This window comes from Salvia miltiorrhiza, chromosome 7 (assembly GCF_028751815.1).
Source record: "Salvia miltiorrhiza cultivar Shanhuang (shh) chromosome 7, IMPLAD_Smil_shh, whole genome shotgun sequence".
NCBI lineage: Eukaryota > Viridiplantae > Streptophyta > Magnoliopsida > Lamiales > Lamiaceae > Salvia > Salvia miltiorrhiza.
The window spans coordinates 16141429-16156156 of NC_080393.1; the positions used below are offsets into that span (position 1 = coordinate 16141429).

Below are 14728 nucleotides of genomic sequence, written 5' to 3' on the forward strand. Positions count from 1 at the left end.
TCAAACTTCTATAGAATTACTAAATCTCTAGTCATTCTCGACTTTCATGGCCGCCTCAACTCCAGAACTGCGAAACTGAAAAGATAAGGGGTGAGCATATTGAAAATATACTCAGTGATGACCATAACAAATATCCACATACGTCACATACGTAATCACATCGCATTATCATACTTGCAAACATATGCCAAGAGACCGGGGAGCCCCTTGACAAACATAATCATAGTTTGAGTCGATGGCTTAAGTCCCATGATCAAACACATACATAGATCAATGGCTTAGGTCCCATGATCAACTTATCAACATAGATCAATGGCTTAGGTCCCATGATCAATAGATCAATGGCTTAGGTCCCATGATCACACATAACAATATAGTCATAAGATGCACGTAAACAAGTAATCAAACGCGATAATAAAAACATATATAACCATATGAATAAGCGTAAAATCCCTCACCTTAATGTCGTAGACAATAAAGTCTACAAATTCTAGAATGGAAAACTTAAATGCACCGCACCTAATCACATAAAATTCAAATAATAGCATATAAGGGCCTAAACAATGAACTAAAAATAATAATTTATATCTATAAAACTTATTCTCGTAAGATCATTAATATTATTAGTCTAAATGAGTAAAAAATAAACCTTATCTAATATTAATCCAATATTAATCTAAGTTCAAATTAATAATCCAGGCCTAAGTATTAATGAAATTCTATCTCAAATCTATGAAATTGTATGTATATATATGATTATAGGAAAAGATAAAAGTTCTGCCGACATACTAATCTTATGAAAACTTTAGAATTAAACGAGTTTTGCAATTAGAGAAATTATTATACAAATTATTATAGAACTAAATCACTTAATCTAAACTCGCAACTACTGTTATTAAATGAGTTTACAAGAAAGGACTAATAACAATCCTTAGTTAAAAAAGAGTAGCCGCCACTTTTTGTTGTGATTTGGAAAAATAATGAAACAAAATAAAAGGACTAATGTTAACAAGTAAATTAATATTACGTCAAATATTTAATACAACTTTGAAACCATAAAAAAATAATCAAAAGAAAAGAAAAGGGCAATCTGAACTGATTCATTACCAATTAGAACATAAAACTTCACTTTATTACTCTTCTTGTTCTGTTCGTATGTAAAAAAATAAAATACTGCAGTTTATTGAAAAGAATTTAAAGACTTACCAATTTCAAAAAAAAAAAAAAACTCTGACTTGACGTGAGAAAAAATATTTAGAGCTACGTATGTGTGAGTTCTTAGGGGGTAAATAATTGTGTCTCTATTTATACTAGTTTTTTAAAAAGTTTGATAAGTATAAAGATTGTATCATATGTATATCTCCAAATAAAATTAAGAATAAAGATGATAAAAGAGTTCTAATTCTAATAGGAATCAAAATAATAATAATAATAATAATAATAATAATCTAGATAAAATTAATGGTGCATATATATATATATATATATATATCATGTAATTATCTAAAAATAATAAATTGTACAAGAAAAAAAATATTAATAATTAAACTTATATAATAAATGTAAATATTTGGGGTGTTACATTAAAGTAAATAAAATTACTATTAAACTTTTAGATCATAATAATAAGTCTTTTGTCAAAAAATAAATGTAGAAATTACAATTACAATTTAGTGCGTGAAAATAATTTACTAAAAGTTTACTGGCAAGCGTGATTTTATTTTGTAATGATTGTAGTTTAAATATGCTGCGAAAATAGTTGAGAAGTTATTTATTTAATGCTATAATTTAATTCAGGGTATAATCACGAGTATTGAGCATAACATTGCGTCTCAATGATTCCATGCTCGTGGCACGAAGAGAAAGACCTTCTCTCTCAAGATATTTGCGAGATTTTGAAGACTGTATAGAGAGAATTTTCTTATTCGTGTTTGACATATGTATAGAGAGGCAAATAAGGCTTGCCCATGTTGCTCGTTCTTGTCTGTATTTTATTTCCTAATTAACGATTAACCAAATGACACGATTTTTAGGAGAAAAAAATGAGAAGAAAAAACAAGGGAAAATAATACCAAAAAAAATCTAAAATTTAGGAAATTTTGTTAATATTAAATGAAACAAATCATTGAAAAATTTCACAATTTTTAGATATATAAATTATCTTTATTGATTAATATTTTTATAAAATTAGCGGCGCCCAATTTAATTTAAAATCAATTTGATTTCAAATTGGAGTTTTAACTTTTGAATATATTATAGATTTATTTGGGAATAAATGTTGTTATAACTAAAAAAAAATCGTTATAACTATAATATTATTGCGTCGCCGAGTTTAAGTGTTGATTTTGTGTAAGATAATACATATTCAACATTCTGTTAAACCCTGAGAGAATTTGACTAGTGCTTAAATTGGTTGGATATATGTTAACCACAGCCTACATAACCGCGGTAAATGGTTATCTTATTCCTTCCCACAAGACTCTCTCCCTTTTCAAACTCAAACGAAGTCGACTTTTTTTCTCTCTCCCACTGAAATCTCGCACATCTATAGTAATCTGTTGATTCCGCTATATAGTAATCTCTCAAACCAAGTCGCTTTAATTTCTTTCTCTCTCCCTTATACACACCTCACACATTGATTCATAGGAGCAGACAAATCAAATGGTGTTGGGATCAAATAGTAGTACTGCTTTGCGGTCCGATTCTTTCCCTGCGGGTCTTCGGGTTCTCGTTGTCGATCACGATCCTGCCTACTTGAATATTCTTCACAAGATGCTCCTCAAGTGCAAGTATGAAGGTCTCTAGATCTCTCTCCTCTTATATTATTTGAAACTTGTATTTTTGTCCTTACCTATATTCCCACCTTTGCATCTGTGAAAAAAATGTGATGTTCGCCCATTAGATGAACATGACATATGTATTAGTGACTTTTGTTGGTTTTGTGAATTTTCAGTAAGCATGTGTAATTCAGCACAAGAATCATTGGATGTGCTTGGGAAACAAAAAGATGGATTTGATATAGTAATAAGTGATGCGAAGGTGGCGGACGTGGATGATTTCAACTTTTTGGAACAAGTTGTTCATAAAATGAATATTCCGGTTATAGGTGAGTTTCTGGTGATATATTGACTAGCCCTTGAAAGTTGAAGATATATAATAGTAGTATTTATTAATGAGATATGCAGTGATGTCTGAGGATGGAGATCCAAGCAGGATGATGAAAGGGGTTGAGCATGGCGCGTGCGAGTACCTTCAGAAACCCATAAGAACGAGGGAGCTTCGCAACATATGGCAGCATGTGTTTAGGAAGAGAATACACGAGATCAAGTGTGTTGAACCAAAACAAGACCCAACTCCACATAACTCCGATGCCAATAATATTGTCATCGCTAACAAAAGAAAAGATCATGATAACACCACACATGATCCTACCACTCTCAAGAAACCTAGGGTCGTTTGGACCTTCGATCTTCATCAAAAGTTTGTCAAAGCTGTCAACCGCGTTGGATTGGAAAGTAAGTACTTTGTTTCTTAATTTCTCCCAACTACCATTCATGTGTGTGTACAGAAAATACTTGACTTGATGGATTTTGTTGTGTGTGTGCAGAAGTTGGCCCCAAGAAAATACTTGAGTTGATGGAAGTGCCATGGTTAACAAGAGAGAATGTTGCTAGCCACTTGCAGGTAGGTACAAAAGCCATCTTCTTGTTTTTCTTTTCACTTTCAGGCGGATCCAAGATTTGTCGTTAGGGGGCAGAGGCTTAAGTATGGAGCTCATGGGCACTTCCAAGATCTCTTGTTAAGGCCGGGGTTGGGAGCTGAATTTGTTAAGTATATATCTTTACTTGTTTTTCTTTTCACTTTCAAGGGTGAATCCAAGTATTGTCCTTAGGGGACGGGGGTTGAATTTGCTAAGTATGGAGTTTGTTTTTCTTTTCACTTTCAAGGGTGGATCCAAGTATTGTCGTTAAGGGGACGGGGGTTGAATTTTTTAGTTATGGAGACCCGAAGTATTTGTACGGAGTCAAATTTTTTTGGACACTCCGTATAATTTCTTTTTATATCCAAGTAGAGTTTTATTGTTCTTAAGACTAGAACTCATTATAACAAATAATTGTTCTCATTCAATTGATCCAATAACAAAGTACATTAAAAGCATAGAAATAATGCATTTAAAATAAAAAAAACTTATTTGCTTTCTACAAAAATAAATTAATTTTCATTAGTAACAGTTCAAAATTTTATTTTAATTGAAGGATTGACTGAAACTCACTAAGAAATTTTAAAGTGAACAAAAATAATACAAATTTATTAACAAACTATAATATAACGAACTATCGTAAAATGTACCCACTAAGAAATGTAATAACACTAATTTAACAAACTATAATATAACAGACTATAGTAAAATGTTAAACAATTAGCTTGAATGCTACTATTATTAAAAGAATGTATTATGTTATTTAAAAAACTAAAAATCATGAAATTGGGAGGTGAGTGTTTAGTTTCCTAATTAAATATGAGGAAAATGTAGTGATATATATTTTGTTGTTCCAGAAGTATAGGCTGTATATAAGCAGGGTGCAAAAAGAAAATGAGGTAAACGCAGCGGCGTGTAATGAAGTGAAGCTCTCAGATTTTCCTTCAAACTCAGTCAGTCTGCAGCAGAAGATCGTGATCAACGGTATCCACCACAACCACAGCAGAATGCCAGTGCCAATGCCAATGGCAGATGATCCTCCTCTTCCTCCCTCAAGAATGGACGTGTCCAAGATCCAAGCGCACTACACTTGGCCGAATGGAGACTTGAATCCCCATTTCCAGCCCGACCATCCCTTCCCACTCCCACTCGCTATAAGGAGGGAAGATCAACCAATAGAAGCTAACTTGTCAAGCAAGAACAGAAGCTACGCCATTGGAACCGATCACGCTTTGCTCTCCGTCACACAGCATTTGAGGCATTCACACGACGTCCCACTTCCACGCTACGACCAAGACCAGAATCTGCACAACAGTATGGAATCATCCTTCAAGAACATGAACATGATTGTGGGAACAGGATCATCATCAGCCCCTCTTAATGCGGAACTCAATGCTTATTCCTCTTCAAGTGATCACATCTACCATCTGCACAATCCTCATCAACTTGTTAGCTTTGGTTGCACCAATCTCCTTCCTACCGATCATGTTCCGCCGGAACTCTACGATTTTCAAAAGTTTGAGGATGAGTACGATTGCAATGCACAACAGACCAATCAAGGACTGTATTTTCGATGATCCCTAATATATATGCATATTCTTCTTTCTGATTTAGTCTGCCTTTTTTATATTAAATGTATAGATTTAAGATTAGGTTTAGAGACCAGGTTACACAGCATGATGTTTTATGCTGGTGTGTGAAACAAGTCCTCTTTTAGAAGAAAAGAAAAGGAAAGGTTTAAGAAGTCCTCTTTTAGAAGAAAAGAAAGGAGATAGGAGAAAGGTCATGGTCATGTTTTTTCTACATCAAGTATATATCCATGAGACCTCAAAACGTGCGGATATATTCGTCGAAACATTATAGTATATGATTTTGTTATGTTTTTTCTATAAGAAAAGGAAAAGCATCAAATGGATGTAAATCTACTTTTGTAATTTCCATGACGCGAAAAGGCGAAAGTAATATGTGAAACTTTAAACTAATAATATAAGTATTACTCAATTTTTGTTGGATATGATTTATTTTGTCAATCTTTGTACTTGAAGGCTAGACTATATGGACCACTATTTGGAGTTACTTAACAAAAATGGAATTAATCATAGAAAAAGAGGGTTTAACAACAACAAAAATGTCGCTAATTACAAGTAGGGATGTCAATCCAGCCCGAAACCCGTGGGCCGACCCGAATAACCCGATAAAATTACAGGGTTAGGGCTGAAAAATTGTAGCCCGATAACGAATCGGGCTAATCGGGCTAGCCCGTTCGGGTTGGCGGGTTAAGGCGGGCCAGCCCGTCGGGTTATCGGGCCAGCCCGTCGGGCTGCATAATATTTAAAATAAAAAATAAAAAAATTAGGGTTTGAATGAATTGAATTGAAGTTTCACTCTCCAAATTGCGCCTCCATTCTTCACCCTCACTAGGGCTGTCGATCGGTTCGGGTTCGGTTACCCGTACCCGAATTTTCGGTTACCCGAACCCGAAATTGCCAAATTTCAATAACCGTTCCCGAACCGTTTTAGAAGTTCGGTTACCCAATACCCGCTTCGGTTAACCAATTGGGTTATTTGGGTATCCGAAATACCCATTTAAAAAATAAAATTCAAATAATTTTTGCTCTATCTACTCTAAAAGAAATTACAAATATATAATATATATTTACAAATATATAATATATTGTAAATATATTATAATATATATGTAAATTATTTGTAAATTTACAATATAATATATTTGTAAATATATAATATATATTATATATATAATATATTTGTAAATTTACCAATATATATTATAAATTTACAAATTTATAATATATTTGTAAATATATAATATATTTGTAAATATATAATATATATGTAAATTTACAAATATATAATATATATGTAAATTTACAAATATAATTTATATAATATATATATAATAATTTACAAATATATATATATATTAAATAATTTACAAATATATTTATATATTAATTTACAAATATATAATATATTATATATGATATATTGATAATATATATATTAAATAATTAATAAAATAATTTTCGGTTATTCGGTTAACCCGATCGGTTTTTCGGGTTAACCGATAACCGAAATTTCCAAAAAAACAATAACCGAAACCGATCCGTTACCCGAAATTTTCGGTTATTGGATACCCAAACCCGGGAATTTCGGTTCGGTTAATTGGATACCCAAAACCCGATAACCATTTAGACAGCCCTAACCCTCACTTACGCAGCCTTTTCACTCCATTCTTCACTGCACCACCGCCGACGGAGAGCCCATCCGCCACCACCGCCGGTTGCCTCGCCTCCACTCGCATCAGCCATCACCATCGACGATCTGCTCAGCGGCCGCCTGGAACAGACGAAGCTCGAGTCGCTGTCTCACTTCACCGATTTCTACAGCGGGCAGCCGGCCACCACCACCTCCGGTTTCTTCACTACCCGTTGTCCGTAGTTCGTCTTCAATCCTTTGAAGTTTCAGGTATAGAGTATTAGAGGTTTCTCTCTATCTTTGCTAGCCACGAAAATGCAACATATATATGTAATATGCATCAATTTAATCTACTTTTTTTTTTAAATGCGATAAAATTGGCTAGCCATGGCCTATGGACTTGTATTTTCTTTTCAGAATCAAGAGCAACATATTAAATATATACTATATACTCTTCGAAAGATTGGGGGATTTTAGGTGCTTTTATTTTTGTTGGGGGATTTGAATAGTATTTGATAATATACAAAATATGGTTGAAACTTATTTTTGTTGGGGGACTCTCTGCCAAACTTAATTAGCCTTTCTCTTTAATGTTGCTGCAAAGTGATTTTACAGCAAGTAAATATCAATTAAAGCCTAAATATATTTATATATATTTTGCTTTCGTAATTCTTTATTTGATGCAAAGGTATAAGATGGTATCCGAAGTAAATTATCGTTATCAGCACTTTGAATTTCTAACAAAGGTATTTTGCTTTCGTAATGTGAACTTCATGGATTGTGCAAAATTTTCTAATAATCGTATTCTCTAATATGATATAACAATAGTGCAAAATACCATATTTTAAAGGTGTATTGTGAACTTCATTCGTATTCTCTAATCTATTCTCTCGCTTCTCTCAAGTTTATAACATCTCGCTTCTCTCTAGTTTATAACACGTTATCAGCACGAAAGTTCTAGTGTGAAGTTCAAGAGAAAGTTCTAGTGTGAAGTTCTAGTGTGAAGTTCAAGTTTATAACATCTCGCTTCTCTCTAGTTTATAACATCGTGTTTATCGTAAGTGAGAAACATCGGGTTCTCGGCCAAAGATAATTTGCATTGGGGAGTATTCATGATTAGCTGATGGCCTTAGTCGAACTAATGTTGCAGCATGTAATATGACATGACCCCAAGCAGTAGTTGGGAGTTTTGATTTCATAAGTAATGGTCTAGCAATAATTTGAAGACGTTTAATAAATGATTCCGCTAAACCATTTTGAGTATGAACATGAGCTACTGGATGTTCAATCTCAATTCCAATAGCCATACAATAGTTATCAAATGCCTGAGATGTAAACTCACCAGCATTATCAAGACGAATTCTTTTAATTGAATTGTCTGGGAATTGAGCTCTTAATTTTATGATTTGAGCAAGTAGTCTAGCAAATGCTGCATTTCTAGTAGAAAGCAAGCATACATGTGACCATCTAGAAGAAGCATCAATCAATACCATAAAGTATCGAAAAAGTCCACAAGGTGGATGTATAGGTCCACAAATGTCTCCCTGAATTCTTTCTAGGAAAGATGGAGATTCAGTATTAACCTTCGTATTTGAAGGTCTAATAACTAACTTGCCTTGCGCACAAGCATCACATGGGAATTCCTTTGTAGAAAGAATCTTTTGATTCTTTATGTTGTGCCCATATGAATTATTGATTATTCGGCGCATCATAGTCGCTCCAGGATGTCCAAACCTATCATGCCAAAGCTTAAAGCTTTTTGTATCATTGAACTTTATGTTCATGACATGGTTTGTCTCAATTGCTTTTATGAATGTGTAATACATTCCAGAAGGTAGTGTTGCTAATTTTTCTTTTGTCAGCTTATAGCCTGAAACAAAAGAATTTATGTAAAGATATTCATTGCTACCTTCTGCAATTGTCTCTATGTGGTATCCATTATTGCGGATATCCTTGAAACTTAGTAAGTTCCTTTTAGACTTACTAGAGTACATGACATTTTCAATATCTAATTTAGTATCATTTGGCAAAATGATACAAGCTCTTCCGGAGCCTTCAATGATGTTTGATGCACCTGATATTGTGTTGACATTATCCTTGGCTAATGTCAACTTAAGGAAATAATTCTTCTTTTGAAGAATAGTGTGTGTGGTGGCACTATCGGTAAGACAAATATCACAAGATTCCATTTGATTTTCTGAGATATTTTGGAAAAAAAAATCAATTATTATTGAGTAAGCATTTGATTTTTATTATTGTAATAAAAAAAATAAAAACAACATCTTGAAATTAAAAATAAGCAATGTCATCTTAACAACTAGAAAAGAAAAAAAATAAAATTAAGGTCTAAACAGTGTCCATATTATTATCTTCAAGCACACCACCACCGATCAATTGATCTATATTATCTCCTTTTGGGTCATAAAAGAAGTCGGAGACATCTAAATGAGTAGTATCAATTGGACCGTCAAAGTCAACATTATTGGACTCCTTCTTGCCTTTTCCCTTGATTGAATCTTGATATAGATCTGCAAGGTGTTTTGCTGTTCGGCAAGTACGTGCCCAATGTCCTGTCATACCACACCTTTGGCATTCACCTTCCTTTTTGTATGAATTGTGCTCGTTGGATGCTTTATGCTTTTTGTTGCTAAAGGTTGCATCATGTGGTTTACCGCGTCCACGACCACGACCATATCCACGTCCACGTCCACGCCCACGTCCACGTGGGTTCCCACGACCACGTCCATTATCATGGTTGAAAGTTGCATTGGCTTCAGGCAATGCAGCGGAACCGGTGGGGCGGAGTGCGTGATTTTTCAAGAGCAATTCATTATTTTGCTCGGCAACCAACAAACAAGCTATTAATTCTGAATACTTTTTGAAACCCCGCTCTCTATATTGTTGCTGTAACAACACATTAGAAGCATGAAAAGTGGAGAATGTTTTCTCAAGCATATCAGTATCACTAATTTTTTCTCCACAAAGTTTCAATTTAGAAACAATTCTAAATAATTCAGAATTATAAGCACTCACAGACTTAAAGTCTTGCAGTCTTAGATGCATCCACTCGTAACGAGCTTTAGGAAGGACGACAGTCTTTTGATGATCAAACCTGTCTTTGAGGTTCATCCACAATTCTTGTGGATCTTTGACAGTCAGATACTCTGTCTTAAGGTCATCATGAAGGTGATGACGAAGGAATATTAGTGCCTTAGCGCGATCCTGGTCGGACGCTTTGTTTCCTTCTTTGATAGTTTCTCCTAGACCCCTTGAGATTAGGTGAATATCAGCATCAAGAGTCCATGACATGTAATTCTTGCCCGAGATGTCAAGGGCGATGAACTCAAGTTTGGCTATGTTTGCCATCCGTGCAATTCTGCACAAAATAATCAAGGATATATTATCCAAATGTTTAATTTATTTGCTCAGAGAGCTTGTAATATTCTTCAGGAATATTACTTGTGCTACTTTAATAGCATCAATTTAAGATCTTGAATGTAATATTCTTCAGGAATATTACTTGTGCTATTTAAATAGCATCAATTAATTTTCAAGATCATTTTGAAAAGAAAAAAAATTTGTGTATATATATATATATAGTATATTTCATAATATAACATATCAAATTTCAAAAATAAGAGCATAAGATTTAAATCTCTTTCAACTTCAATAGATTTAAATGTATATATAGATCATCAAAGAACACGAAACAAAATAATAATTTGAAGAAAGAAACAAATAGCAACATGATTCTTTGCCTAAATCCCAAAACATTCATATACGTTGACTAAGTATACCAAATCAATCTAAAAACACATACATAATTACAATGGCTCTCAATTCCCAATTGATTCGTTTTTTTTTTTTTTTTTTTTAGTAATCAATTCAAATACGTCAATACATGGAATGCAATTTAAACAATAGTATCAACAACAACCAATAAAGAGAAATAGAATTCGAAAATTGGACCTTTTACGATCGAAGGGAGATGATGAGAGAACTAGAACTTTCGTGCTGATAACGTTTTAGATTTTACGAAAGCAAAATACCTTTGTTAGAAATTCATTCGTATTCTCTAATCTATTCTCTAATATATATACGAATGAAGCAAAGTGCTGATAACGTTTTTTCGATATGGTATAAGATGCTTTCGTAATTCTTTTAAAGATAATTTTATTTTTACACCTTTAAAACCTCCAACCCGATGGGCTAGCCCGAAACCCGAATGTTTAGGGTTAGGGTTGAAGATTTACAACCCGAAAAAACCTCCAACCCGATTAGCCCACACCCGATTAACCCGGAACCTGATAGGGCTAGCCCGAAAACCCGATGGGCTGGCCCGATTGACATCCCTAATTACAAGAAAAGGGTCGCTAAAAGGTTTGACGACCTTTCAAAGGCGTCGTGATTTGCATAACGATAGTTTTTTTAAAGAGGCAAATATTAAAATAATCATTTTGATTAAGTAAAAGTTTATTCTAACCATATAAATAAAAATATAATAATACTAACCAGTACTACCAAAATTGTCCTTTTATAAATATAGATTTTTAGAATTTATTAAAAAAATCAATAGATCTTAAAAGTAAGAAATTAAATTTTACAACAGCCGAGGCATCTCTGCTACTCGGACGCCGCCTTCGAACGATGATCTGATCTGTTAGCTTTCTTTTTCTCCACAATGCATAACTCACACATTAAAGGATAATAATTTCATTGGATATAATGTTATGCGAAATCCAACAGCTTGATACAACAATAAAAATTTCATACAAGGAGCAGACTTATGCATACAATTAGATTAATTCATTCTTTTCACCCATGTCAAGAATACGTGGTGCAAATATTGAAGGAGCAGAGTGGTGATTGGAATTAAACTAATTGATTGGCATTGAAAAGATTTGATCGAAAAAATAAGAAATCGCTATAGTATAAAAGTTACCTTGAAGAAGCAAAACTCTTACTATATTGAACGTGAAAAAGAAAATTGACAAAAAAAAAAAAAAATTACAGAAAATCGAAGAAAACAAGAACAGAAAGATGGAGAAGAAGAAGAAAATCAACCAAAAAAAATAAGAAGAAATAAATCGAACAAAAGAAGAAGAAGAAGATAAGCATAAAAGATTTGTTCCGTAAATAGTTCAGAAATGTGATATCTACGGTTTTGAAGTTATTGTTTGCAATTTTGTATATAAAATCTGAACATTGAAAAAATAATATAAAAAGATTTAACTAAAAGGGTAGAACTGTCAATTTACTACAAAATTAATTAGAATTAATATGTTTTTATTTTGGTGGATATTATTAACTTTTTGTTAATCATGTTAGTGTTGCTTTGTCTGGAACAAAAATGTTGTGCAGAGTGTTGGAACAGCACGCACAACAACACAGAGTAAACAGCAGCGGAAAACTTGATGTGTGCACTGGTGTGTTTAGGCTTGTTAGTGTTACTTCTTCTGGATCAAAAATGTTGTGCAGAGTGTTGGAACAGCACGCACAACAACACAGAGTAAACAGCAGTGGAAATAAATAAAAATGGGAGAGAAGACACAAGGAGATACAAAAATTCTTCAAGTTATAAATTATACTCCCTCCGTCCCATTATTCATGACACGTATTCCTTTTTGGGCTGTCCCAACCTACATGACACATTTCCTTTTTTGGAAAAAATCAGGGGGCAGTTAAGCATTAAAATATTCGCTAATTATACTTAATTAAGTCAAATAATTCGGACCTCAATTAAGTCAATTTTTTGGACCTCAAAATTTATTTCATTTTTTTGCTCCATCTTTCAATTCCGCCGCTCTCTCTCTGAGAACCCTAATTCTACCCTTGCTCTCTCTATCTCTTCAATCCCGCCGCTCTCTCTAACCCTAACTCCATTACTGAATCGCTCGAAGCTTCTCATCTCTCCCTCTCGAATCTGCACTCGTCTCACCAGCTAAATCACCATCGCCTCTCGAAGCTTCTTCTCTCTCCCTCTCGAATCTGCACTCGTCTCTCACCAGCTAAATCCACCATCGCCTATTTGCCCTCCTTCCCGATGATGCAGATCTGAGGGTGAATCGAAGGTAAATCGCCGAGATATGTCGATTCGCTCGATTTTGAATGGAGATTTGCTCGATTTTGAATGGAAGGGACAACTGGAGGCGTGGATCGAATGCAAGGTGATTGAAGATAAGTGCAGAGAACATTTTCAAGGCGATTTAGCCTTTGAAGGTAAATCGCCGGACTTGTCCGATGCTTACCCTGGTTCGCCGGACTTGTCCGATGCTTACCCTGACTCTTTCTTTTTTTGTGAGGAAAATTGGGAGCATCGAAACATGAGCGATGCTGTTGAATCTATGATGCGGATCCTGCTTCCTGCGTTCTTTTTGGTGAGATCTGCCCTATTTTGGATCTTTTCTTTATGCACAGATTGTCATATGTGGGATTATGATGCAATTGTACTGTGGGAAGTGATAATTGGTGGCTGAAATGATATGATTATGCTCATTCTATGTGCTGTGTCCGAAAATGGTGCATCGATGATTACAATCTGAAATTGTATGAGATGAAACCCTAATTTGATCTTGCATGTTCCACTTCTTGCTTATGGTTTGGTTTTGTATGGTCTTTGTGTTGTGTGTAGTGCATCTTTGCCCTGTTGGATGGCCTATTTGATGGTAGCTGCTTGTAGCAGTGTATTTTATGTTGGTATCTGCTTGTAGCAGTGTAATATGTGTAACCTGTGCATACATTACAAAAAATTGTGCTATAAAATCTCAAAATAACAATCTGAAATTGTTTTTCCATTAGCAACCTGTGCATACATTACAAAAAAGCTTTGTGCATCTGTGCATATGTGCATCTGTGCATCTATTACAAAAAAGCTTTGTGCATCTGTGCATATGTGCATATGTGCATATGTGCATTACAAAAACATGAGCATTCACTTTACAAAAACAACAACAAGCTTCAAATCTTCAAAATGCACCACTGCCCCCTTGAATTTGTAGCTGCTGCATGCTACAAGTCAGCCCCTCAGTTGTGCCTCCAATCATGCCTATAGGCAGCTGCAATAAGAAACTTTCACTCCCATTAATGCTCCCCTGCTCAATTAGGTAGGCTATGCATTCCCTAACAAGCCTTGAATCAACTTCAAGGTTTAAAGGAAGCATATCCTGCCTAATCAAGGCATCCTTCTTCAAATGTGGAATTTTGTAGCAGTTTTGACCTTTGACCTTGAGTATCTCAATCATGCAACTTTGTAGGCTAAGAAAAACCTTATTCAAGGTTTGTGCACTTAACTGTTGATATGAATTTTGAACAGCCATAAGTAAGTCAGCCACATTGTTGCAAACTGATTCAGTTTGCAGCGATTGTATGGCCCTGAACCACCCCAAATCATTTATGTTGGTGTCGGGTGAGTTTGGTGGTTGATGCACCAGGTGTATGTCAAAAAGACTAAATCGAGAATGAACAACTCACGTTCAATACCTTTACAAGAACCTAGGTATTGAACAAACGACACTCTCATAAAAAAACAAAACTCGGTTCAAGAGTAATACTCCGAAACCTTACAAAATTAAACAACGAGTGTTGACTCTGATGTTATCCCAACATACGGAATCACACTCGTACACAATTGCCCTACATGGCTTGATTTCTCTCTGTAAGCGCTCCACAGACTGAGGGAACTTCCTCAGCTTTTATAGACAACTCCAATCTTGCGCTCTTCAAGGCTGAAAACGTGGTTGCAAGAAGTGGAGTAGTGGAGGTTGAGGTAGTTTAGGGTTTTATCCATGATTTTAGGAACTAACTCCCTCA

At 34.5% G+C, this 14728-nt stretch overlaps 2 protein-coding genes across 3 annotated transcripts; one reads left to right on the forward strand and one right to left on the reverse strand.

Annotated features, from left to right (window-relative positions):
• Positions 1–2520: 2520 nt before the first annotated feature.
• LOC130995550 (two-component response regulator ARR11-like) lies at positions 2521–5644 on the forward strand. Its single transcript, XM_057920880.1, has 5 exons — positions 2521–2797; positions 2954–3106; positions 3186–3515; positions 3608–3684; positions 4558–5644. Exons 1-5 carry the CDS (start codon positions 2662–2664, stop codon positions 5275–5277), a joined length of 1416 nt encoding a protein of 471 aa, XP_057776863.1. The 5' UTR covers positions 2521–2661; the 3' UTR covers positions 5278–5644.
• A 3606-nt stretch (positions 5645–9250) lies between these two features.
• Positions 9251–10962, reverse strand: LOC130995551 (uncharacterized). 2 transcript variants are annotated; one of them, XM_057920882.1, is made up of 3 exons: positions 10889–10962; positions 9953–10295; positions 9251–9823 (listed from the first exon to the last, which is right to left on the reverse strand). In XM_057920882.1, the coding sequence occupies exons 2-3, from the start codon at positions 10283–10285 to the stop codon at positions 9266–9268; spliced, it is 891 nt and encodes a 296-aa protein (XP_057776865.1). In that variant the 5' UTR covers positions 10286–10295; positions 10889–10962; the 3' UTR covers positions 9251–9265. The 2 variants fall into 2 exon arrangements, with proteins under 2 accessions (XP_057776865.1, XP_057776864.1); XM_057920881.1 differs by having other exon boundaries at positions 9953–10953.
• Between the last annotated feature and the right edge of the window lie 3766 nt (positions 10963–14728).